This window comes from Taudactylus pleione, unplaced genomic scaffold, assembly GCF_031769625.1.
Source record: "Taudactylus pleione unplaced genomic scaffold, aTauple2 ptg001018l, whole genome shotgun sequence".
NCBI classification, from domain to species: Eukaryota; Metazoa; Chordata; class Amphibia; order Anura; family Myobatrachidae; genus Taudactylus; species Taudactylus pleione.
The window spans coordinates 661,860-688,929 of NW_028285419.1; the positions used below are offsets into that span (position 1 = coordinate 661,860).

At 48.0% G+C, this 27,070-nt stretch overlaps 2 protein-coding genes across 2 annotated transcripts in view; both read right to left on the reverse strand.

Annotated features, from left to right (window-relative positions):
- Nucleotides 1–2,259: 2,259 nt before the first annotated feature.
- Nucleotides 2,260–27,070, reverse strand: part of LOC148454266 (uncharacterized) — a 195,658-nt gene continuing 170,847 nt past the window's right edge. Inside the window, exon 6 of the mRNA XM_088461122.1 lies at nucleotides 2,260–2,936. Within this exon, the coding sequence (XP_088317248.1) occupies nucleotides 2,260–2,936 (677 nt within the window). The remainder of the gene's footprint in view (nucleotides 2,937–27,070) is intronic.
- On the reverse strand, nucleotides 2,949–26,790 carry LOC148454267 (uncharacterized). The gene is made up of 8 exons (XM_088461121.1): nucleotides 26,745–26,790; nucleotides 24,137–24,253; nucleotides 23,043–23,065; nucleotides 22,520–22,859; nucleotides 18,550–18,654; nucleotides 7,062–7,328; nucleotides 3,080–3,398; nucleotides 2,949–2,973 (listed from the first exon to the last, which is right to left on the reverse strand). Exons 1-8 carry the CDS (start codon nucleotides 26,788–26,790, stop codon nucleotides 2,949–2,951), a joined length of 1,242 nt encoding a protein of 413 aa, XP_088317247.1.

The window sequence follows — 27,070 nt, forward strand, 5'->3', positions numbered from 1 at the left end:
ACTGACTGCACACACTGCTCCATGCTAACATATTACTGGTGTCATACAGGGGCTGTGACCGCTGGTGCTTTCCCTGCTAGATAATCATCACACTGACTGAACATCACACTGACAGCACACACTGCTCCATGCTAACATATTACTGGTGTCATACAGGGGCTGTGACCGCTGGTGCTTTCCCCGCTAAATAATCATCACACTGTCTGCACACACTGCTCCATGCTAACATATTACTGGTGTCATACAGGGGCTGTGACCGCTGATGCTTTCCCTGCTAGATAATTATCACACTGACTGCACACACTGCTCCATGCTAACATATTACTGCTGTCATACAGGGGCTGTGACCGCTGGTGCTTTCCCCGCTAGATAATCATCACACTGACTGCACACACTGCTCCATGCTAACATATTACTGGTGTCATACAGGGGCTGTGACCGCTGGTGCTTTCCCCGCTAGATAATCATCACACTGACTGCACACACTGCTCCATGCTAACATATTACTGATGTCATACAGGGGCTGTGACCGCTGGTGCTTTCCCCGCTAGATAATCATCACACTGACTGCACACACTGCTCCATGCTAACATATTACTGGTGTCATACAGGGGCTGTGACCGCTGGTGCTTTCCCTGCTGGATAATCATCACACTGACTGCACACACTGCTCCATGCTAACATATTACTGGTGTCATACAGGGGCTGTGACCGCTGGTGCTTTCCCTGCTAAATAATCATCACACTGACTGCACACACTGCTCCATGCTAACATATTACTGGTGTCATACAGGGGCTGTGACCGCTGATGCTTTCCCTGCTAGATAATCATCACACTGACTGCACACTCTGCTCCATGCTAACATATTACTGCTGTCATACAGGGGCTGTGACCGCTGGTGCTTTTCCTGCTAGATAATCATCACACTGACTGCACACACTGCTCCATGCTAACATATTACTGCTGTCATACAGGGGCTGTGAACGCTGGTGCTTTCCCTGCTAGATAATCATCATTTTTATTCCTCTTTGGATAAACTGTGATGAGTATTTTTACTCTGCTGAAAAAAATGTGGCACAGCCATTGCCAAATGTACACTCGCAGAGATTTAGCTGCACAAGTGTATCCGCAGGTGTCTCCTTATACTGCAAAGCCCAGTTGAGTATGGTGACCACTTCTAGTGTATACGCTGTTAGCCTGTAAGAATGAAGCTGGTAATCACACACAGCACTCAGATGTGTCTCAAGAGATCGATATACCACAATATTCATGGATCCCCCAGGGAGACAGCAGCTTTGTAGTGGGAGTGATCCAATTGCTGCATAACATTAGCCCACAGATGTTTGTGGACCTTCTAGTTTGTGTACATGACATATAAAACAAAATAAACCGTAAAGAAAAAATTGGATGAATGAAACTGGTTCAGTATAATAAATAGCAGTTTTTAATAATACTTTGTTTAGTTAATTAACATATGACAAACATTTGGTCCCTCGAATCCCAATACATGAAGATGATTGGCTGCATTTTGTACATGGAGAACCAGAGAAATAAAACTACACAATATTACAATGTAGCATGTATACAATTATTAGTACATACAACACAATATTACATTTCATAGATCTTTATAGCCTCTTTCTCTAAACTCGGGAAGGAGAGAGAATAGTATATATACATACACAGAAATATACACATACTGGGGACACCACTCGGAGCACCAGGGACATGCACATATAGGACAGTCCTTACTGCTCACGGTTGTTGTGCCCTGATAATGATATATATATATAATTATTTGTCACACTAACTGTTTATATCTACCCATTGCTCTGGGTACTTGGTCTCCTTGCAGGATATAATGGAGGGGAGGGGGCTGGTGTCAGAAACTTTTCTGTCAGGTCTCAGAACTTATGGTCTGTTATTAGATGACAGAACTCTGTTTCCGCCTTGGTCACTGTTCCTAGTGTCATTCTACACCCTTTTATACCATTTGGGTGATCCAAATCCAAAAACTACTACACACACTGCAGTCACTTTCCGTTCAAAATAGAGCAAGAGAAGTAACAGCAGATATGAGGACTGTAATACAAACTATGACCACTCACAAAACAGAAATGTCAGAGGTCAGGATAAATGCAGTTTAATAAGATGTTATTTTTTAAAAATACATTTTCATTTGTAAACACTGCTTCTCTAGTGTAAATAAAGGGTGGTCTAATTATACCTAATTTCTGATGATCAGGACATGAGAGTAGCTAATCTGTGTGACATCTTTTATGTGAAACAAGATCTGATTTCTGTGTAATAGTTTTCCCACACTCAGAACATGGAAATGTCTTTTCCCCTGTGTGACATCTCTGATGTGTAACAAGACCTGATTTCTGTGTAAAACATTTCCCACACTCAGAGCATGAAAATGGTTTCTCACCTGTGTGATATCTCTGATGTATAACAAGATATGATTTCTGTGTAAAACATTTCCCACACTCAGAGCATGGAGATGGTTTCTCACCTGTGTGACGTCTCTGATGTGTAACAAGATCTGATTTCTGTGTAAAACATTTCCCACACTCAGAGCATGAAAATGGTTTCTCACCTGTGTGACATCTCTGATGTGCAACAAGATATGATTTCCGTGTAAAACATTTCGCACACTCAGAACATGGAAATGGCCTCTCACCTGTGTGAGTTCTCTGATGTATAACAAGATCTGATTTCTGCGTAAAACATTTCCCACACTCAGAGCATGGAAATAGTTTCTCATATGTGTGACTTTTCTGATGTGTAACAAGAACTGATTTCTGTGTAAAACATTTCCCACACTGAGAACATGAAAATGGTTTCTCACCTGTGTGACTTCTCAGATGTATACGAAGCTGTGATTTCTGTGTAAAACATTTCCCACACTCAGAACATGGAAATGGTTTCTCACCTGTGTAACTTCTCAGATGTATACGAAGCTTTGATTTCTGTGTAAAACATTTCCCACACTCAGAACATGGAAATGGTTTCTCACCTGTATGACGTCTCTTATGTATAACAAGCTCCGATTTCAGTGGAAACCATTTTCCACACTCAGAGCATGGAAATGGCCTCTCACATACCTTAGGTGGCTGATGGGTAATATGATTTGTATTCTGTGTAAGACATTTGGCATCTATAGAAGAGGGAAATACTTTATCTGCTCTAAAGGCTGTAATAGAGGTACCAGGAGAGCATTCCTTATTATACACAGGATCAGGTGATACATCTGCAATGTGAGGTACGTTATGTATAATTTGGGTAATGGGGTTTTCTCCCAGGGAATCTTGTTTGATGTCATTATCTTCTACTTCACAATCTGTAGATAAAACTATATTCTCCTTCCAGAAATTCCTGCTGTTACATCCATCTGCTGGGAATAAAATAAATATATGAATGTACCATAAAAATTATTTTTCATAAGGACTGTTATCAAAAGGTCCTTATATCACCATCAAATAGATAGTCATTTTATTAAATTGTCTAATGTTTAAGATTTTCACACGACTCTATTTTTATACCAGATATTTACCAGTCAATCATTTCATGGTTATTGCATTTACTAGCCACACATGCGCCGTAGTGTGTATACACACATCTTTGGTTCAAATAGATAAAGTCACAATGCTCTAAGGTACAATGCAACACTCATCACCTGAGATGTTACGCTGTTATGTATACAGCAGGGATTACATCTTTATTATAGTCTTTTGTGCTGGTTACTCTGTAACATAAGAGCAACATGCAGTGATAACACAGTACAGTGATGACATAAACCTCTCTGCATATTATCAGGGTTAGTGCTGGCATCTGACTGTGACATAACCCTGTCCCCCCTAACTACGGTGTATACCCATTAACACAGGGCTCGACAAATCCTGGGGTCCAGTTCACCATGGTGACCAGATTTTGCAAGGAGGGCGGAAGCAGATCCTTGTCAGCCCCAGCGGAGATTAGTTTCTGTAGCATTGCAGTGGTCATTTCATGCACAGGAGTGCATGTGCTGAGAGTTGCCTGTGGTGACTGCTGTGCCTGACCATCCTGGACCGCGCAGACTCTTCCTCTCCATCCCAGCCTGTGGTGACGTCACCACTCTGTCCCGGCCTGCAGCAACTCCTCCTCTCTACCCCAGTCAGAATCCTAACTCCGGCTACATAGACCTCTCCGGTAAGAGGGTCTATGCATGGCCAGGGATTGCAGAGCAGCTTCAGAAAGATAGCGGTGTGACCACGAGGGGGAATGGAGGGCTAGATGGTTCCAGAGGGGTGGTTTGCCGTCGGGTACCCTATAGTTGTGTGGCCATTGCAGTTAATTTAACGGGGGGGTAAGGTTAGCTGCTCATTATTGTGGCCGTGGGGAAGGGTTTGTCTGCCTGGGGGACAGCTGCACAGCATTGTGGCTGCGGAGGAGTGGTTTGCCTGGGGTAACCCCTTTGTAGCGGGGGTTGTAGTACTTTCTGGCTCCATTGTTTTATGTGCAAATGGGGTCTGTTATTATTAGGGGGGGGTGGAGCAGAAGAGCTGTGCAGAGAAGTGAGGAGGGCTCCATGTTACTATATCCATTCAACTGCGGCCATTTTGTGGACTAGTATAGTGTGTATAACAGTTGCAAAACACACAGAGCTGTGCTCCTCACTCAAATAATTTTTTTTTTTTTAGGGGGGGGGACGGTGGTCTGGCTCTTACACTTTCATCCTGGCTCCTAGATTTTAGAAAAATGTGACAAGCCCGGCATTAACACTTATTTTATCAGCAAGTTACAAATCAATTTAAGAGGATTATACTACCATTCCAATTATTATTATTCACAGACATTGGGATTAGTCTATATGATCGTGAGAGGAGGCAGTTAGTCCTACTTGGATGTTGTTTTGATGTATAGTGATAATAATATATAGATTTATTATTGTAAAACATCTGTATTATGCTGGGGCCCATGCAATATCTATTAGACAACTTTTAATAAATTAGATATTCTTCTGAATTGCACCTGGGAATTACATTTAGCACACAGACTGGTATAGCGCAGTTCATGTGATGTTTTTCTTTGGTTCATATTTATGAAGCTGCAGAGATTCTTTTTTTTAACAGCTGCTTAGCCAGTTCTAAGGGATTATTATTATTTATGTTAGTGTTAATTAGCACCATGTGGTTTTGTATAAGTATAAAAATCCTGGTTATTCTATCATCCAATCAGGGGGACACCGGACCATGGGACATTCAGAAGCTGTCCCTAGGGGAGGGTACACTCAGAGAACCCAACACTAGCATCCTTGCATGCAAACAGCCGGTCGCCCCTCACAAGCTGGAAGCCCCTGGATACAAGGAGAGACAGGAGGGCTGGGCTCCACAGACTGGTGTGTGACCTCCGGAACTTGGTGACCAGGAACAAAGTGCTGTCCTGTCTCTATGTCTGTCATTGGGAGTTTTATGTACACTCTGCTTGTATATTTCCAACTGCCTCCAGATCAGTACAGCCACCCCTTCAGGCTCCAGCCTCTGTACTCTGTGTCATCCAGTACAAGCAGACCTCGGGCAGCAGGCAGTGGGAGGTGGTAACAGCGATGGAAGAATGTAACAGGGGCCGAGGCTGCAGCAGCCAACAGCAGAGAAGCTGGGCTCTTCAGCAGCAGGATGCTGGCGCTTGGTTCTGCCTCCTTCCAGCAGCACCCCCTCTTCTGCAGCCGACTCCATCTTCCATTCTGTTTCCATCTGCTCCCCCCCTTATCTCTACCACTTCCTACTGCTCCTTCCTTCCTTTTCCCAGCTTTCCTGGTGCCCCCCAAGGGCTAGATCTAGGTTTAGATTCCTAATAAACCAGCAGCAGTTGCATGGCATGGCCAGGGTGACCCACTACTACAACCTGCTCCAGTGCCCATCACCTCTTCCAAATCCTATCTCCTCTGCCCTGAGTGGGCCAGGTATGGACAGAAATGACAGCAGACCCCCATAGGGAGTATGGTAACCCCACTTCCCTCCATTATGAACAAAGAGGAGAGTAACAACCACTGAGAACCATCACCATCACGTAATGTCCCCAGCAGGTAGTGGTGGATGTTATTTCTGCTACTTTCCAAATTGCCAAGAGAACGACCAATGAAAATGTGTCGGACAAGTTTACAGTGTACACAAAGTTTATACAGTCACTGCTGGGTACTCTCATTACATAGGACATTAGTGACCGGCCTTACTATAACTACAAACCATGGCTGCTACTGTACCCATGAGATCATGGAATGTAGGGAAGAAATAAAGTAACATAACAAGAAGGCGCTCATAGTGTAGTAAATAAAACACGAAATTAAAAGTATGGTTCCACTCATGGGTAATAGAAATCAGGATTACGTCTTCCACTTGGACACTTTTTGAACCACTTTTAATGATGTCAAAATCTGGAATACAGCCCTGCACCAAGCACACAGAGAACTACTAAATGCGTCAGTATAAAACATCTAGTGGGTTAGACCGTGCACTCATCCACTGACTTATTTCAGAGCCCTGATTCATCACAGTGGGCAGAGTGTGTGTGGAAACCAGTCTACAAAAGTGAGGTGAGGATTCACATATTTCTACTTGATACATACTACGGGTTACAGTCCGTATCCCAGCAGCCACAATGCCGGCACTGATATTACCGGAGCCGGAATACTGATGCCTATCACAATCCCAACATCCTGACCACCAGAATAACGAAGGTAAGTAGCGGGTTGGGGGGAGGGTTAGCTTACCGAACAAAAAGTGTAGGTATTCTAGATGACTGCCGGCATCCCATACCAATTCCTATACTAAGATCCACCATTTATGCTATTGTCTGGTATGAGTAAAACATGACATCCATTAAAGACATTCAGTCATGGTCTGATTACCTTTCCATGTCTCATTTAAATTGTGGACAGATCTGCAGTAACCGCCTATAATTAGCTTTAGAAATTAACAAACTGCTCACTAACAGAGGAGGGTGTAGGATAAGAGATTGTTGTAGTGACTGAGCAAGGAGAATTCGCAACTCTTTTCTGTAATACGTGTTTATTACTCACCTGTACTGATATCTGTAGGGATTTCCTCCTCTTCTACCTTTATATCAGTCACATACGTCTCCTCTTCTCCCTCTATATCTTCTGCCTTCATAACAGTCACATATGTCTCTTCTTCTCCTTCTGTATCTTCTGCCTTCATATCAGTCACATATGTCTCTTCTCCCTCTATATCTTCTGCCTTTATATCTGTCACATACGTCTCTTCTTCTCCCTCTGTATCTTCTGCCTTATCAGTCACATATGTCTCCTCTTCTCCCTCTGTATCTTCTGCCTTCATAACAGTCACATATGTCTCTTCTTCTCCTTCTGTATCTTCTGCCTTCATATCAGTCACATACTTCTCTTCTCCCTCTATATCTTCTGCCTTTATATCAGTCACATACATCTCTTCTTCTCCATCTATATCTTCTGCCTTTATATCAGTCACATACGTCTCTTCTTCTCCATCTATATCTTCTGCCTTTATATCAGTCACATACGTCTCTTCTTCTCCCTCTGTATCTTCTGCCTTATCAGTCACATATGTCTCTTCTTCACCCTCTGTATCTTCTGCCTTCATAACAGTCACATACGTCTCTTCTTCTCCTTCTGTATCTTCTGCCTTTATATCAGTCACATATGTCTCTTCTTCTCCATCTATATCTTCTGCCTTTATATCAGTCACATACGTCTCTTCTGCCTTCATATCAGTCACATACGTCTCTTCTGCCTTCATATCAGTCACATACGTCTCTTCTGCCTTCATATCAGTCACATACGTCTCTTCTTCTCCCTCTGTATCTTCTGCCTTATTATCAGTCACATACAGCTCTTCTTCTCCCTCTATATCTCTTGCCTTCACATCAGTTACATAACTCTCTTCTCCCTCTATGTCTTCTGCCTTAATATCAATCAGGTCTTCATCCTATATTACCCACCAAACAACAAAATAATATTTTAATAATGTCTGAGTAATTTATATCTAAGTAAATATTATAATGGTATAATATCAGCATGTAATACAATCAATTAGGTGCAGATTAATTATTTAATGCAGGTCAATTAATGAAAAGTCACCTTTGTATTTCAATTTTCGGGAAGAGCCTCTATTACCTGATGCCCCTGTGCGATCCTGTGATTCTCCTTTGTACAGTCCTGTGAATAAAGAGGACGGGGACATCTCTCTGGGGTATTTCTGTTACTGGGTCCATCTGTAGGAGACACACAGTGACTGAGTACATTGTATATAAGTGATGTGTGTACAGTAACCTAACCATATATACTGGATGGGGAAAGCTCTCTAGGTATAACTCCTTATGAGGCATTTACCAAGTATATAAGGAGGCTTCTCATAAATGTTGCAATAAACAGGTTGGAACAATAGGAAATGTCAAAGCTCTTTATATCAGGGAATAAATATCTATCATTAGTGTTTCATTTTAACATATTTCCAAAATATATTGTCCATAGTATCTCTAAGGGTCTCCTCACCCCCATCAGTGTGACAAGGCAGACGTGTGACACTATGTCTAGGGTCCCCACATCCCCAGCAGTGTGAAGGGCAGATCTGTGACACTATGTCTAGGGTCCCCACATCCCCAGCAGTGTGACAGGGCAGATCTGTGACATTATGTCTAGGGTCATCACATCCCCAGCAGTGTGACAGGGCAGATCTGTGACATTATGTCTAGGGTCCTCACATCCCCAGCAGTGCGACAGGGTAGATCTGTGACATTATGTCTAAGGTCCACACATCCCCAGCAGTGCGACAGGGCAGATCTGTGACACTATGTCTAGGGTCCCCACATCCCCAGCAGTGTGATGGGGCAGATCTGTGACACTATGTCTAGGGTCCTCACATCCCCAGCAGTGTGACAGGGCAGATCTGTGACACTATGTCTAGGGTCCTCACATCCCCAGCAGTGTGACAGGGCAGATCTGTGACATTATGTCTAGGGTACCCACATCCCCAGCAGTGTGACAGGACAGATATGTGATACTAGGTCTAGGGTCCCCACTTCCCCAGCAGTGTGACAGGGCAGATCTGTGACACTATGTCTAGGGTCCCCACATCCCCAGCAGTGTGACAGGACAGATCTATGACACTATGTCTATGGTCCTCACATCCCCCGCAGTGTGACAGGGCAGATCTGTGACATTATGTCTAGGGTCCTCACATCCCCAGCAGTGTGATGGGGCAGATCTGTGACATTATGTCTAGGGTCATCACATCCCCAGCAGTGTGACAGGGCAGATCTGTGACATTACGTCTAGGGTCCTCACATCCCCAGCAGTGTGACAGGGCAGATCTGTGACACTACGTCTATGGTCCTCACACCCCCAGCAGTGTGACAGGGCAGATCTGTGACACTACGTCTATGGTACTCACATCCCCAGCAGCGTGATGGGGCAGACCTGTGATATTATGTCTAGGGTCCTCACATCCCCAGCAGTGTGACGGGGCAGATCTGTGACATTATGTCTAAGGTCCTCACATCCCCAGCATTGTGACGGGGCAGACCTGTGACATTACGTCTAGGGTCCCCACATCCCCAGCATTGTGACGGGGCAGATCTGTGACACTATGTCTAGGGTCCTCACATCCCCAGCAGTGTGACGGGGCAGATCTGTGACACTATGTCTAGGGTCCCCACATCCCCAGCAGTGTGACGGGGCAGATCTGTGACATTATGTCTAGGGTCCCCACATCACCAGCAGTGTGACGGGGCAGATCTGTGACATTATGTCTAGGGTCCTCACATCCCCAGCAGTGTGACGGGGCAGATCTGTGACATTACGTCTAGGGTCCTCACATCCCCAGCAGTGTGACGGGGCAGATCTGTGACACTATGTCTAGGGTCCTCACATCCCCAGCATTGTGATGGGGCAGATCTGTGACACTATGTCTAGGGTCCCCACATCTCCAGCAGTGTGACGGGGCAGATATGTGACACTATGTCTAGGGTCCCCACATCCCCAGCAGTGTGACGGGGCAGATCTGTGACACTATGTCTAGGGTCCTCACATCCCCAGCAGTGTGACAGGGCAGATCTGTGACATTATGTCTAGGGTCCTCACATCCCCAGCAGTGTGACACGGCAGATCTATGACATTATGTCTAGGGTCCCCAAATCCCCAGCAGTGTGACAGGACAGATATGTGATACTAGGTCTAAAGTCCTCACTTCCCCAGCAGTGTGACAGGGCAGATCTGTGACACTATGTCTAGAGTCCCCACATCCCCAGCAGTGTGACAGGACAGATCTATGACACTATGTCTATGGTCCTCACATCCCCAGCAGTGTGACAGGGCAGATCTGTGACATTATGTCTAGGGTCCTCACATCCCCAGCAGTGTGACGGGGCAGATCTGTGACATTATGTCTAGGGTCATCACATCCCCAGTAGTGTGAAAGGGCAGATCTGTGACATTATGTCTAGGGTCCTCACATCCCCAGCAGTGTGACAGGGCAGATCTGTGACATTACGTCTAGGGTCCTCACATCCCCAGCAGTGTGACAGGGCAGATCTGTGACACTACGTCTAGGGTCCTCACATCCCCAGCAGTGTGACAGGGCAGATCTGTGACACTACGTCTAGGGTCCTCACATCCCCAGCAGTGTGACAGGGCAGATCTGTGACACTACGTCTATGGTCCCGACATCCCCAGCAGTGTGACAGGGCAGATCTGTGACACTACGCCTAGGGTCCTCACATCCCCAGCAGTGAGACGGGGCAGATCTGTGACATTATGTCTAGGGTCCTCACATCCCCAGCAGTGTGATGGGGCAGACCTGTGACATTATGTCTAGGGTCCTCACATCCCCAGCAGTGTGATGGGGCAGACCTGTGACATTACGTCTAGGGTCCTCACATCCCCAGCAGTGTGACGGGGCAGACCTGTGACATTACGTCTAAGGTCCTCACATCCCCAGCAGTGTGACGGGGCAGATCTGTGACACTATGTCTAGGGTCCTCACATCCCCAGCAGTGTGACGGGGCTCTTCTGTGACACTATGTCTAGGGTCCTCACATCCCCAGCAGTGTGACGGGGCAGATCTGTGACACTATGTCTAGGGTCCCCACATCCCCAGCAGTGTGACGGGGCAGATCTGTGACATTATGTCTACGGTCCCCACATCACCAGCAGTGTTACGGGGCAGATCTGTGACATTAAGTCTAGGGTCCTCACATCACCAGCAGTGTGACGGGGCAGATCTGTGACACTATGTCTAGGGTCCTCACATCCCCAGCAGTGTGACGGGGCAGATCTGTGACATTATGTCTAGGGTCCTCACATCCCCAGCAGTGTGACAGGGCAGATCTGTGACATTATGTCTAGGGTCCCCACATCCACAGCAGTGTGACAGGGCAGATCTGTGACATTATGTCTAGGATCCCCACATCCAGATGTCAGAGAAAAATACCTAAAGAGCGTCCAGGAGAAACGCCAAACAATAAAGTAACAGCAGCCCAGGTGACAGCAGGAGGAGAGCAGGAGTATAATAGGGGCTGATGGCTACTGATATATGAGATACACCAGAGAGTGTGGGGAGGAGACTGGTCAGATCTCTGGGCTGGTAACACACAGTGACATGATGTGATGAGAGCAGGAGTATAATAGGGGCTGATGGCTCCTGATATATGAGATAATATGAGATATGGTAAGAACTTACCCTTGTTATCTCTATTTCTACGAAGTCCATAGGGTTCCACAGGATACCTTGGGTATAGGTGATGATGTCAGGCATCGGGCACCATAGAGTTAAGTTTTCAGCCTCCCAGGATGCACTAGGGTCCCCCTCCTATACCCCGCCCCCGAGCCAAGGCATCTCAGTTTCGTACCAAGCCATAGGCCGGAGGAGGAGAAGGAAGAGAGAGAAAAAAGATCTGGACACACACAAGAATCACATTCTCACCAAAGGGAGACGGAAAAAACGGTGACCAGAGCAAAGCCCATCTGCAGCACAGGTGTGACAGGGCGGGAGTCCTGTGGAACCCTATGGACTTCATAGAAATAGAGATAACAAGGGTTTCTTACCATATCTCATATTTTCTACTTCAGGGTCCATAGGGTATCCACAGGATACCTTGGGGATGTCCCAAAGCAGTATCCTTTAAGGGTGGGGACGCTCCTCTGCTGAAAGGAGAATCTGCCGCCCGAAGGAAGCATCCTGAGAGGCAAAGGTGTCAAACGCGTAATACCTCACAAAGGTATGGACAGAGGACCACGTGGCTGCCTTGCAGATCTGGACTGTAAAGGCACCACATCGAGCTGCCCACAAAGGACCCACAGACCTAGTGGAATGAGCCTTCACAGAAGGAGGAACCGGCAGGCCTTCATGAAGATAAACTTCTGAAATCGCCATACGGATCCACACTGCCAAAGTTTGCTTTGAAGCAGGCCAACCCTTTTTACGAAAGCCATAGAGGACAAACAAGGCGTCCGACTTCCTAAACGAAGAAGTGAGGTCAACATAAGTCCTTAAGGCCCGCACAACATCCAAAGTGGCCTCACCCACAGAAAGGCCAGGTGAGTTAAAAGCCGGTACAACTATTTCCTCGTTAACATGAAACCAGGAAACAACTTTGGGAAGAAATTCAGGACGAGTGCGTAGCACTGCCCTGTTCCCATGAAAAATCAAGAAAGGGTGTCTACAAGAGAGAGCCCCTAAATCAGAAACACGTCTGGCCGAAGCAATAGCCAGAAGGAAAACAGTCTTAGCTGTCAGCCATTTAAGATCGACTGAGCCCAGTGGTTCAAACGGCGGTCCCTGGAGAGCCCTCAGGACCACAGCCAAGTCCCAAGGCGCCACAGGTGGAACAAAAGGCAGCTGAATTCGCAGAACACCTTGCATAAAGGTGCACACATCAGGGATTGTAGCAATCCTACGATGAAACCAGACAGACAGGGCAGACACCTGCACCTTTAAAGAAGCAAGGCGAAGCCCATGGTCTAGTCCCGCTTGTAGGAAGGCTAGCACTCTAGACAGACGAAACTCCCGCGGTGCATAACCTCTCGGTAGACACCACTGGAAGAACGTATGCCACACGCGATGATATATTCTCGTGGAAGACGGTTTCCGAGCTCTTAGCATGGTTCGCACTACAGAGCTGGAAAACCCCCTGGACCTCAACATGGCCGTCTCAACAGCCACGCCGTCAAAGACAGCCGAGTCAGGTCCGGGTGAAGACAAGGACCCTGTGACAGAAGGTCCGGTCGTAGCAGTAACCGCAGAGGACTGTCCACGGACAGATCCTGCAGGTCTGAGAACCAGTGCTGTCTGGGCTATGCGGGAGCTACCAACAGGAGCGTCCCTCCTTCCTGTTTGAATTTCCAGATCACTCACGGAAGGGAAACCGGAGGAAACAGATACGCGAAATGGAACATCCACCGGACGGACAGAGCATCCACCAGAGACGCCTTTTCGTCTCTTGTGTGAGACCTGTACACCGGCAACTTGTTGTTGTGCCGGGACGCCATGAGGTAGATCTCTGGAAGACCCCACCTGTCCACCAGTAGTTGAAAAACGTCCGGGTGCAGAGACCATTCCCCCAGATGAACGTCCTGGCGACTGAGAAAGTCCACCTCTCAGTTTAGCACTCCCGGGATGAAGACTGCTGATATGGCTGGAAGATTGCGCTCCGCCCATACCAGGATTCGGGACACCTCTACGAGAGCCCCCCGACTTCGGGTTCCTCCTTGCCGATTTATGTAGGCCACGGTGAGTCCACCTGCCCTGGAACAAGTGTGGACCCGAGACTGCTCCCCAGCCCTGAAGACTGGCGTCCATTGTTAACAGGACCCAATTCCCCACCCAGAACGGACGACCCTTGTTGAGATGGGTCGTCTGCAACCACCAGGCAAGAGACAGGCGAACCTCCGGAGTAAGCACCATCATCTGGGACTTTAGGCTCTGAGGCAGTCCATTCCATTTGGACAAGATCAGGTGCTGCAGAGGTCTGGAGTGAAACGGCATATTCCACCATGTCGAAAACTGACACCATGGAACCCAGTAACCTCATCGCCGAGTGTAGAGACACCCGGCGGCTCTGCAGACAACTGCGCACCCGCAACTGCAAGGCAGAGATCTTTTTCCCCGTCACAAAGATCCTTTGCTGTCCAGAGTCCAATAAGGCTCCGAGGTGCAGAATCCGCTGAGACGGGATCAGGGTGGACTTCTGCCAGTTTATTAACCAGCCGTGCCGTTGCAGTACCGCAATGGTCAGGTCCAAGTGGCGTAGAAGGAGCTCCAGAGATCCTGCCACTAAGAGAAGGTTGTCCAAGTACGGCAACATGCTGACTCCCTGCAGCCGCAGGGAAGCCGCCATGACCGCCATCACCTTGGTGAAAACACGTGGTGCTGTCGCCAGCCCAAAAGGTAACACCCGGAACTGAAAGTGGTCGCTGCGGATTGCAAACCTGAGGAACTGCTGATGGCGTAAAAGAATAGGGACATGCAGGTAAGCGTCCTGTATGTCCAATGACACTATGTAATCCCCAGGTTCCAGCGCCAGAATGATGGACCGTAGGGTCTCCATCCAAAACTTTGGCACCCGCAAAGACTTGTTGAGAGCTTTGAGGTTGAGTATCGGACGAAACGACCCATTGGGTTTCTGCACCAAAAAGAGATTCTAATAGAAACCCTGGCCCTTCTGGGAGAATGGAACAGGCACTATAACTCCAGCCTGGAGCATAGTGTGCAAGACCTTCCACAGCTCCGCGGCTTTGTTCCGGTCTGATGGCAGACCCATGATGAAAAAACGAGACGGGGGTCTGTGCCGGAAGGAGAGGGCATACCCGTGTGAGACCACCTTGAGAACCCAAGTGTCTCTCGTGGTGACCGACCAACACCGGGCAAACTGCAGCGGGCACCTCCCACTTTGGGATCCCGAAAGGGAGGCCCGGACCGCCAGGCCGCAGGCTTGTCGTCTGGCTTAGGGGCCGGACGTCTGGTACTCCAGGCCTGCTTCCGGGGCTTGGCCGATTTTTTGGGGCCAGCCTGTCGGGGAAAGGACTGTGCTTTAGGCCTACCCTGGGCCCTATAAGGCCGAAAGGACGACGTACCTGAACCGGAAGGAACTGCAGCAGACGGGAGACAAGCCAATTTGTCTGCCGCCAGCGTGGTTACAATTTTGTCCAGGTCCGGACCAAAGAGAACTTCTCCGTTAAAAGGCAACTCTTCCAAACCCTTTTTGGAATCAGCGTCCACCTTCCAAGATCGCAACCACAAGGTACGACGAGCAGCTACAGCTGCCGAAAAAATTCGAGACGCCAGGGAACTAATATCCAAGGCCGCTTCGTTGATATAAGTGGCCGAATCCCGGAGATTTCCGATCAACTCCGTCTGTTCAGCCGAACAGTCGGATTCTAAGGACGCCTCCAACGTATCCGCCCAGCGCTCCATAGCTCTGGAAACCCAGCAAGTAGCCATGGCTGGCCACGCTGCCCCCCCCCCCCGCAAGGGAATAAACGGACTTTAGGCAGATCTCCACCTTGCGATCCGTAGCATCCTTAAGGGAGGACATGGATGGCATGGGTAAAGTGGCACTACGGACGAGGCGTGTCACATGAGAATCCACCTGTGGAGGGGATTCCCACTTAGAAAAATAATTATCCGCGAACGGATAAGCCACCGCCAAACGCCTCTGCGGCTGGTATCGTTTGCCAGGCTGTTTCCACGCCTCCTCTAAATGGTCCACCAACTGACCCGAAAGAGGAAAGACTGTGGCGTCACCCTTAACATCCTTAAAAAAGGCATATTTGGATTTAGACGCCGGAGGCACTTCGTCCTCAATCACCAAAGCTGTGCGGACTGCCCGAATAAGTCCAGGAATATATACCTTGGACCTAGCGTCCGCCTCTTTAGTATGGAGAGGTTCCTGGTCGGAAAGATCCAGAATCTCCCCATCATCAGACGTCACTTCGTCATCCTCATAAGGAGCAGACAGAGACGCCACCGGCCGCATATGTGGCCGCAACACAGACTCCCCTTGTAACACCTCTGACAAGTGCTGTACAGAACTAGTCAGGGAATTAACTCACGCTGGCTCCTGAGAGATCGGGAGAGGGGAAATAGGGAGACTGCGGGGTACCACCAATTGCCTCGGGAAACCGTGTAAGGGTGACGACACCACTGATTGCTGGGACAATCCCATCTGTGAGAACGTGGGCTGCGGAGCTAACTGGCCCACTAAGGTTGTAAGCGCCTGAGCGAAACAAGCCCAGGGCAGCTCCGGTACCGGTGCTGTGATCGTAATTGGCCGCGCCAATAAAAAACACTTCCGGCATAGGCCCTCCGCGTTACCCTCCCCCTCCGCTATAGGTACTTTACACGTAGTACACTGAAGCTGGAGAGGAAAGTCACTCTCAGACATAATGGTAGAAAGTATGTGACCCCTCTCACCAATACTTTTAGTATAGCGAGAGACCACCCTGCAGCACCGCACCGCAAGGGCTTTAGCAGAAAGAGCAGGGACAGTGATAAGGCTGACAGTTTTAGAAAAGAAAAGTACAGGCAGCAGCGCTAGCACAGTCACATACAATGCAAAGAAAATTAATTCCTGCACTAACAGCGCTGATAAATCAACTACACAGACACAGAGTTTGGTAGGACACAGCGCTGCATACACAGACCTGACCACAGCGGAGGAGAGGTATGCGGGGGGACCCAGACCACAATGCCTCCGTCCAGACTTCCAGCATGCGTTCTAGAAGATGGCCACCGAGGAGCATAGAGGAGGCTGGCCTGGGGGAGGAGCGCTGCCACAGGGCAAGTCGGCGTGTGCAGAGAGGGCTGTGTGCAGCGGGGGAGGCGCCGGCTGTGAGACAGGGAAGGCGCGCTCCCCTGGAATGCATTTAACCCCTGGGAAGCTGCAGCGCTACCGCTCTGCCGCAGTCCTGATGTACCAGGGGGGTAGTGGAAGCGCAGGTTAGTACCTGGCTCCATGCTGCAGCCAGTCCCCAGGGAGCCCCCTGCCTGGGGACTCTGGACCATGTATCAGTGGGGACCCACCGCGGGACCCCGCTGCGTACCTGCTGACCCCCTTAAACCGGCCATGGTCCTAAACATCTGGGGTCACCGCTAGCTGTGACCCCAGATGCCTAACAGCATCCCCGGATCGGTACCGGCGTTCTGGTACCGGCGGGGGTGTAGGGAAGACAGCATGGACGTCAGGACTGACTGTCCATGCTGTACTTCCAGATGTGCAGCCACAGCTGCATGATGAAAACTTCAGGGGCTCTTCATGGCCCCCCTCTAACATGTGCATCCGACTCCGGCCGGGCACCAAACTAAACTGAGATGCCTTGGCTCGGGGGCGGGGTATAGGAGGGGGACCCTAGTGCATCCTGGGAGGCTGAAAACTTAACTCTATGGTGCCCGATGCCTGACATCATCACCTATACCAAAGGTATCCTGTGGATACCCTATGGACCCTGAAGTAGAAACACCAGAGAGTGTGGGGAGGAGACTGGTGAGATCTCTGGGCTGGTAATACACAGTGACATGATGTGAGGAGGAGAGCAGGAGTATAATAGGGGCTGATGGCTCCTGATATATGAGATACACCAGAGAGTGTGGGGAGGAGACTGGTCAGATCTCTGGGCTGGTAACACACAGTGACATGATGTGAGGAGAGCAGGAGTATAATAGGGGCTGATGGCTCCTGATCTATGAGATACACCAGAGAGTGTGAGGAGGAGACTGGTCAGATCTCTGGGCTGGTAACACACAGTGACATGATGTGAGGGGGAGAGCAGGAGTATAATAAGGGCTGATGGCTCCTGATGTACAAGATACTCCAGAGAGTGTGGGGAGGAGACTGGTCAGATCTCTGGGCTGGTAACACACAGTGACATGATGTGAGGGTGAGAGTAGGAGTATAATTGGGGCTTATGGATCCTGATGTATGAGATACACCAGAGAGTGTGGGGAGGAGACTGGTTAGATCTCTGGGCTGGTAACACACAGTGACATGATGTGAGGAGGAGAGCAGGAGTATAATAGGGGCTGATGGCTCCTGATGTATGAGATACACCAGAGAGTGTGGGGAGGAGACTGGTCAGATCTTTGGGCTGGTAACACACAGTGACATGATGTGAGGGTGAGAGTAGGAGTATAATAGGGGCTGATGGATCCTGATGTATGAGATACACCAGAGAGTGTGGGGAGGAGACTGGTCAGATCTCTGGGCTGGTAACACACAGTGACATGATGTGAGGAGGAGAGCAGGAGTATAATAGGGGCTGATGGCTCCTGATGTATGAGATACACCAGAGAGTGTGGGGAGGAGACTGGTCAGATCTCTGGGCTGGTAACACACAGTGACATGATGTGAGGAGGAGAGCAGGAGTATAATAGGGGCTGATGGCTCCTGACTCTCCAACTGGGCAGATACATTTCCCTCATTAGTTTGTAGTGACAGAGGAGGGTGAAGGATTAGAGATTGTTGTAGTGACTGTACAAGGAGAAAATGTGACTCTTCAGTAATAAGTGTTTGTTACTTACCTGCGCTGATATATATAGTGATTTCCTCCACTTTAAACTGCTGACTACCCATCATATATGCCTCCTCCATTATATCTTCTGCCTTTAGATCAGTAATTTCTTTACCTTATAAAACACAAATAACACATAAATACCAATAAATGATACAAGACATAAGTAAAACAGAAGAATATCAGTGTGGAAGGTTAACTACAGCTGCTCTAAGAGCATATCTATATAATACGCGAGAAAGCGTGCATCTGTCTGTTTGTCCTTTATACACGGCCAGAGTTTTATACCTAGCTTCACTAAATCTAAAGTGAAGTCTGAAGGTCGTCAGGGCCATGGAGATCTAACATGGTGCCTACCAACTAGGCCGTGGAGTCTCTCATTTGAAATTTTAGTTTAATCAAGTTTCGCTCCGGGTGGTTTCCAGTGCCTAAAACAGCACTGATCTCAAGGCACAGGATATGTACCAGTGGGGGGCAGGCAGAACTCCAACGGGAGAGCAGTGAGTCAGATGATCAACTGTCACACTGCACCTGCACTGATAGTTACTAATTACCTCCAGCTATCACACTACACCCTCACTGACCATTACTAATTACCTCCAACTGTCACAATGCACCTGCACTGACAGAAGTAGAAAAAAACCTATTCTCTCTGCGAACCAAACTTAATGAGGTGCAGGTTAAATAAATATTTGTGACCTACACATGTTTATTGACTTTTATTTAAGAAGATTTGATGGCTGTTATTTACACAAGTGACTATTCCCTATACCTCAGAGGAGCGCTTATTTTTTCACATGCACTGACAGTTACTAATTACCTCCAACTGTCACACTGCACCTGCACTGACCGTTACTAATTACCTCCAACTGTCTCACTGCACTGACAGATGCTCTTCAAGGTCATTCTGCAACCAAGGCAATGCCGGGTATCCCAGCTAGTACTAAATGTGAAATTTTGTACGTGTTACTAGAAATATGGCACACACCACTATAAGTATACTATGGAATAGTACAAGAAGAAGCAGAAATTTGTTCATGGCCCTCACAGACACTGGCAAATTATAAATAGCCACATAAACATTATGTCACTACAAACCTGTTTTGATAGTTTGAAAAAATACAAACGCACGGTAGAATCCCTGACTTCTGCCCAAGTTTGGCTGATAACGGCCACACTTACATACCAATGCGCAATCCTGGACTCTCCCCTTTATAATAATAATAATGCAACATATCAGTGTGTGCTGTGTTATTCCTCCTCATATCACTGTACAATCCCCTCTCCCCTATATAATAATAATACCACATATCAGTGTGTGCTGGGAGCTGTGTTATTCCCCCCTCATATATCACTGTACAGTCCTCTCTCCCATTATAATAATAATACCACATATCAGTGTGTGCTGGGAGCTGTGTTATTCCCCCTCATATATCACTGTACAGTTCCCTCTCCCCTATATAAAAATAATACCACATATCAGTGTGTGCTGGGAGCTGTGTTATTCCTCCTCATATATCACTGTACGGTCCCCTCCCCCTATATAATAATAATAATACCACATATCAGTGTGTGCTGGGAGCTGTGTTATTCCCCCCTCATATCACTGTACGGTCTCCTCTCCCCCTATATAATAATAATACCACCTATCAGTGTGTACTAGGAGCTTTGTTACTCCCCCTCATTTATCACTGTTCAGTCCCCTCTCCCCCTATATAATAATAATACCACCTATCAGTGTATACTGGGAGCTTTGTTACTCCCCCTCACATATCACTGTTCAGTCCCCTCTCCCCTATATAATAATAATACCACCTATCAGTGTGTGCTGGGAGCTGTGTTATTCCCCCTCATATATCACTGTACAGTCCCCTCTCTCCTATATAATAATAATACCACATATCAGTGTGTGCTGGGAGCTGTGTTATTCCCCCTCATATATCACTGTACAGTCCCCTCTCCCCTATATAATAATAATACCACATATCAGTGTGTGCTGGGAGCTGTGTTATTCCCCCTCATATATCACTGTACAGTCCTCTCTCCCCTATATAATAATAATACTACATATCAGTGTGTGCTGGGAGCTGTGTTATTCCCCCTCATATATCACTGTACAGTCCCCTCTCCCCTATATAATAATAATACCACCTATCAGTGTGTGCTGGGAGCTTTGTTACTCCCCCTCATATATCACTGTTCAGACCCCTCTCCCCTATATAATAATAATACCACATATCAGTGTGTGCTGGGAGCTATGTTATTCCCCCTCATATATCAGTGTACAGTCCCCTCTCCCCTATATAATAATAATACCACATATCAGTGTGTGCTGGGAGCTGTGTTATTCACCCTCATATAGCACTGTACAGTCCCCTCTCCCCTATATAATAATAATAATACTACATATGTGTGTGTGCTGGGGGCTGTGTTATTCCTCCTCATATATCACTGTACAGTCCCCTCTCCCCTATATAATAATAATACCACATATCAGTGTGTGCTGGGAGCTGTGTTATTCCCCCTCATATATCACTGTACAGTACCCTCTCCCCTATATAATAATAATAATACCACATATCAGTGTGTGCTGGGAGCTGTGTTATTCCCCCTCATATATCACTGTACAGTCCCCTCTACCCCTATATAATAATAATATAATATATACAGGACGTGTTACCTGGTTCTGGCTGTCAGGAATGTCTATGACACAATGGCAGCTAAAGCCCCTGTGGCCCTGACTGGGAGACTATAAGAAAATGGCTGCCGGTCACTTTATATGAGGACACCATTTGACTATACGGTTGTTACTCTAGTGATGAAGCTGGTTGCTAGTTACAGGACATCTCTCCTACTTTGTGGCGCCCGATTGGATACTCACTGCTGCCAATCACCGCACTGAGGGGAATGAGAGGAGGGCGGGGACTATGATATGAGGGGCGGGGCAGGCAGTAGCCATAGCTACACGGGGGATAGAGAGGGGCATGGTTATGTATAGGGGGCGTTTTTCTATTACAGGAAGAGGCAGAGAGCGGCTGGGAGCAGGTAATTGTATGTAATTATTATTATTATACAGGGGGAGCAGACTGTGGTGTCCTGTTGTTGTTATTATTATTATACAGGGGGAGCAGTCTGTGGTGTCCTGTTATTATTATACAGGTGGAGCAGCCTGGGGTGTCCTGTTATTATTATTATGAGGGAGGAGCAGCCTGTGGTGTCCTGTTATTATTATTATACAGGAGTAGCAGCCTGTGGTGTCATGTTATTATCATTATACAGGAGGAGCAGCCTGTGGTGTCCTGTTATTATTATTATGCAAGAGGAGCAGCCTGTGGTGTCGTGTTATTATCATTATACAGGTGGAGCAGCCTGTGGTGTCCTGTTATTTTTATTATACAGGAGGCGCAGCATGTGGTGTCATGTTATTATCATTTAAGGCGTCCATAACTTTATTGCAATTAAACACAATATATAACAGCTTACACTAACTTATACTAAAATAAAGACAGGACACAGACTGCTTTGGTTAAATGGTCATAACTTTCTTTATTAAAGGTATGACCCTGAATTATACTTAAATTATTGAATTTACTTAATTGGGAGGCAAAGAAGGATGCTACAACCAGCTCCAGCCATATGATCTTAGCCAATATTAGGGGACGACTGATACGCCCCCCCTGTGGCCATTGTGACCAATATTAGGGAGCGACTGAAACGCCCCCCCTGTGGTCATTGTAAGCTAAGCTGCGAAGACTCACAACCCCTATGATATTGCATAGTACGAGCATGTCCGCAGAGACTGACGCCAAAAGTTCTCCCGCAGAGGTAGGCCATACTACGACCATTTAAAGGATATGTGCTCCACAACGAATACTCTTACACTTTACGTGGCCGCTGGATTGTAGCACCTTCCCGCCACCGCCAGGTTCCAAAGAACCGCAGCCTGCCACCCAAACCAAAACACTAGACCGCATCCAAACAGGAAATAACATCACCCAAAAACACACCTAACCCCAAATCTGATAAATGCACCCCATCAGGGCGAAAAAACGGAGCCTGCTCTAAACGTAAACTTGGGTGCCGAACCACCAAACCACCTGACCCGGAGATAAAACGAGAAACAGCCTTGTTAATCTTCCTGCGAGCCTTATCCAAAGCCAACAAGTCCCTTGAACCCCTCCATACATGGCGAGGAATAATTTCCGACCATACCAAGCGCACCTCCGGCCACTGGGACCGAAGGGCGCACAAATCAGCCTGCATCCGCAAGATCAGATCTATACCCTTAGACTGCCCCACATCATTGCCTCCGAGGTGAATCACCAGCCATGCCGGGCGCCCACAGCGCATCTCCTGCTGAAACAAGAATTCTAAAAGAGCTGGCCACCGCATGCCCCTGACTCCAAACCAACTAACCTGACGCCCCCCTAACAACAGGGATGCCCTTTTTACCATCGCATGCCTTTCAGCCCAATAAATAAACGAATGGCCCACAAGCCAGACTTGCTCAGAAGACACGGACATAGCTGTAAAAGAGCAAAAGGAACTAAAACGTCAGTAAAGAAACATTATATGAAGAGGATAGAGGTAACTTAGGAGGAGAATGTTAGTAACAATGCCCAGGCGAAGGAGAAAATCCAAAAAACCTCCTTTTTGTCTTAGTGATCCATGAGCCGTGTATAATAAGCCAATTGAATTACGGCCCTTTTTTCTTTGGATGAAAAATTAAAAAATCCCTTCACACCCTCAATTTTTGAATGCTAGCCATTCAAAAACTGGCGGGTAAACTACGTTTCTGGGTGAGAAAAACACAACTTAAAGCTTATCACATCTAACATATGATTTATAGGCGGATGACCTCCATCTCCCAATTGCTTGAATGGCAGATGGAGGCAATCCGCTAGCTGCTGCACAAGTAGCCGCGCCAATACGGAAAGAATGCGTCCCGTAATGTGCAACATCTAAACCCAGCTGACCCAAACAGCGCTTAAACACAGCAGCAAACTGAAACTTAGTCAAAGGAGAGGAGTCAGCATGTAATAACCATTGCACGCCAACCGACGGGCGCAGACCCGCATATATCCCAGCCAAGCGCAAAGGGCAAATCTCAGAATTAGCATGCGGCTTGATGGTAACCCAACGCCCACGCCCTAACTGATCAGTTTTGGAACGTGGAATTTTGCACAGGATAGCCCCCGCCTGGATTACCACATGCTTAAATAATAGCCCTGAATCAGCAGACCTCTTACTAGATGCCACAAGCTCACTAATCCGAAACGCGCCAAAAAAAGCAAGCGCAAATGCTAAACGTAACAAAAAAGACTAAAATTCGGAAGATGTAATCAATGAAACTACCCCTATCAACCTCTGCAGCAGGGCCAGGTCAATCGGCCGGCGAGAATCAGCCACCCTGGGATTTTCTTTAGCCCAACCCTTAAGGGCCTTAGACAGCACAAAGGACTTTGTGGGATCATGACCGCCATGAAGGCGAGAGAAAAAAACAATACCTGCAAGGGCGGAAGCCATGGCCGCCTTAGATCGGCCCCTCTGATAATGGTCCCACACAAATTCAACTAAACACTGATCTAAAGACTTACCCACCGCAGGATGCCTAACCCGATAAGCCTCCCAGTCGCGCCAAGCTGCCTCGTAAACTCGCAAAGTTGACGGAGCCAGGGACTTCCGGGCCAGACCAATTAGTCCGGCTCGACAATCTGCCAGACAGAAGACGGACACGTCATCCCAATCGGATTAGCCTCAGGGGCCAACACCCGAAACCTATCAAATTGAAAGCGGGATAGTGAATCCGCTATCCCGTTTTCAATGCCCGGTACATGCCTCGCCCTAAAGACAATATTCGCCTTCAAACATCTCAAAACTAAAAACCTCAACAGACGCAGCGCCATAGGAGAAGAAGAACGCTGATTATTAATAGCGTGCACCACGCCCAGGTTGTCACACCAAAAAATTATGTTCTGGTTAGACAAACTGTCAGCCCACAAATCCACAGCCACAATTATCGGAAAAAGTTCCAATAACAACAGGTTATACTGCCATCCGCGAGCTATCCATGATGCCGGCCATGGAGCAGCGCACCATTCCCCCTGAAAATATGCCCCGAAGCCAGTTGAACCTGCAGCATCGGTGAACAACTGCAATTCAGCATTGTCAACCGGCTGCAATGGCCAAATTAACTCGAGGTTGAAATCCAACAAAAATGAAGCCCACACCCGGAGGTCATCTAGGATTTCCCTGGAAAGGCGAACACTAAAATGCGGGTTGGAGACCCCCGCAATGGCCCGCTCCAATTTACGGCAAAACACCCTCCCCATCGGGATGATCCGACACGCAAAGTGAAATGAACCGAGAACCGACTGCACATGGCGCAATTTAACCCGCCGAGAATCTAAGCAACATTGAATCTGACCTAGCAATCGCTGCACGTTATCATCCGGCAAACGGCAGCACCCAGCAACTGTGTCCACTTCGATACCTAGGTAAGACAAGCAAGAAGTCGGACCCTCTGTCTTGTCTGTGGCCACAGGAATGCCGAGCACCCGAAAAAGGGCCTGCGCAGAAAACAACACATCCCCACAAACTGTGCTATCATGCGGGCCGACGAACAAAAAGTCGTCCAAATAATGTGCGATACCGGCATGGCCAGTGCCAGCCTGGATACACCAATGCAAAAAGGTGCTGAACTTTTCAAAATAAGCACACGAGATAGCACAGCCCATGGGGAGGCACCTGTCAACAAAAAATTGACCATCCAACATAAAACCCATAAAACGTAGGGACTCGGGGTGCAACGGAAGCAGGCGGAAAGCAGATTCCACATCCAATTTTGCCATCAACGCCCCAGGACCAAAACCCCTAATCATAGCGAGCGCCTCATCAAATAGCTGGTACTGCACTTGGCAAAGCGAGTGGGGTATAGCATCGTTCACAGAGCCCCCATGAGGGTACGACAAATGCTGTATCAAACGGAGTTTACCCTGGACCTTTTTGGGCATGACTCCAAGGGGAGAAATGCATAGGTCCTGCAAAGGAGGGGAGGGAAAAGGCCCGGACATACGGCCCAATGCCACTTCAGCAAAGACTTTCAGTCGTACCACATGGGGAAGCTCTCTGGCCAACCGCAAGTTCCGGGAGGAGACTACATGCAAAGCGCCAGCTACAGGTAATCGGAAACCCAAACGAAAACCATCCAGCAAAAATTGGGACTCGTCCCGCAAAGGATACCAGCCCAACCATTTAGCTAACTCGTCTAGTACCACCGGAGAATAGGCCTTACTTGTCAACTCCGGTAGCGTCAGACCTGCTCCCTGAACCACCCTTTGTTCCTGACTTACAGTCTTTAGTGGGGTGACTACCGTTACAGATGCGGCAGGAGTGACGAAAACGACACCCTGACCTCCGGGAACACCGAGAGTCATTATAGGCGAAACACTTCCCTTTACCGAGCATGTTCGCTCCAGCACGCGAAGGGAGAGAAGCCTTCCTACCTTGTGCCCCTTCCGCAGGCGCCTTAGTTTCCTGTGTAACAGCTAACCAGACCTCCACATCTTTACGGCCCAGAGGCATAACCAGCTGACCGTCCTGCTTCCTACGAAACTGTTCGTCGTAATCTCTCCAAACAAAGCCCTTGGATTTGATAAAAATATCATGCACCAAATGAATATACTTTATTACATTACGGTGCTCCGTTGGGCGCGTTTCAAGGTAGCAGGCCGAAAAAAACAGTATACCGCTAAGCCAATGATGAAAACCACGGCAAGAATCCTCCCCGCCACCCCCAGGTTTTTTGGCTTTATCTAAAGCTTTCTTCATGTCTTCGGTTAGAGAAAAAACATCCACAAACTTACCCTTGCGAATCTTGTCCCTAACTCGCTTACGCAAACCCGTCCACTGCCGTATTGGCACAGTGAACCATACCCGCATCTTCAACAGGCGCTACAACAGCAGCCGGAGCTGACTGACGCTTAGCCGCTTTCTTAACCAAACGCTGCGCAACCAGTTTAGCTCATTTTCGCGGGTGCGGCGGAGAGCTAGACGAGGAGCTACTATCGCTAGACCCTGAAGATTCCGTATCGAACTGCAAAGGAGGGACAGCAGACTCACCACCAGCCAGACCCGACATCCCGTCACCGACAGCCTCCGGCACCGCAACATCAGGGGCAACGATCACGTCCCCTGTATCAGGACCGGCCACGGCGCTACCACTCGAGATCCCCGCACCACCAGAAGCCATCGCTGGAGCACTAGGCAAAACACTGCGGTGAGACATAGAGGATGGTAAATCACTGGACACCGCAGCGGGGGTACTCGGAACTGTTGCTGGGTGAAAAACCGGGACAGGAGGAGAAGGAGTTAAAGGGGGAGGGGCGGCGCAAACCGCACTGAGAAAAGGCACTGGTGGGCGTGGGGCAGGACCCTGTGGGGGAACAAACTGTTGCGGCCAAGATGGGGCGGAAGGAGAATTAACAGGCACAGGGTAATTTGGGAAAGTATAAGGCTGGGCAAAAGAGGGG

What these genes read in the sequence shown, in the direction of transcription:
- LOC148454267 (XM_088461121.1), bottom strand. Translation starts at nt 26,790, where the DNA reads ATGGCTTCTGGTGGTGCGGGGATCTCGAGTGGTAGCGCCGTGGCCG. An exon ending in TGTCCGTGTCTTCTGAGCAA is followed by an intron (nt 22,860 to 23,042) that starts GTCTGGCTTGTG and finishes GCATGGCTGGTG; the next exon opens with ATTCACCTCGGAGGCAATGA. An exon ending in TTTGGGTGATGTTATTTCCT is followed by an intron (nt 18,655 to 22,519) that starts GTTTGGATGCGG and finishes GTGTTTTATAAG; the next exon opens with GTAAAGAAATTACTGATCTA.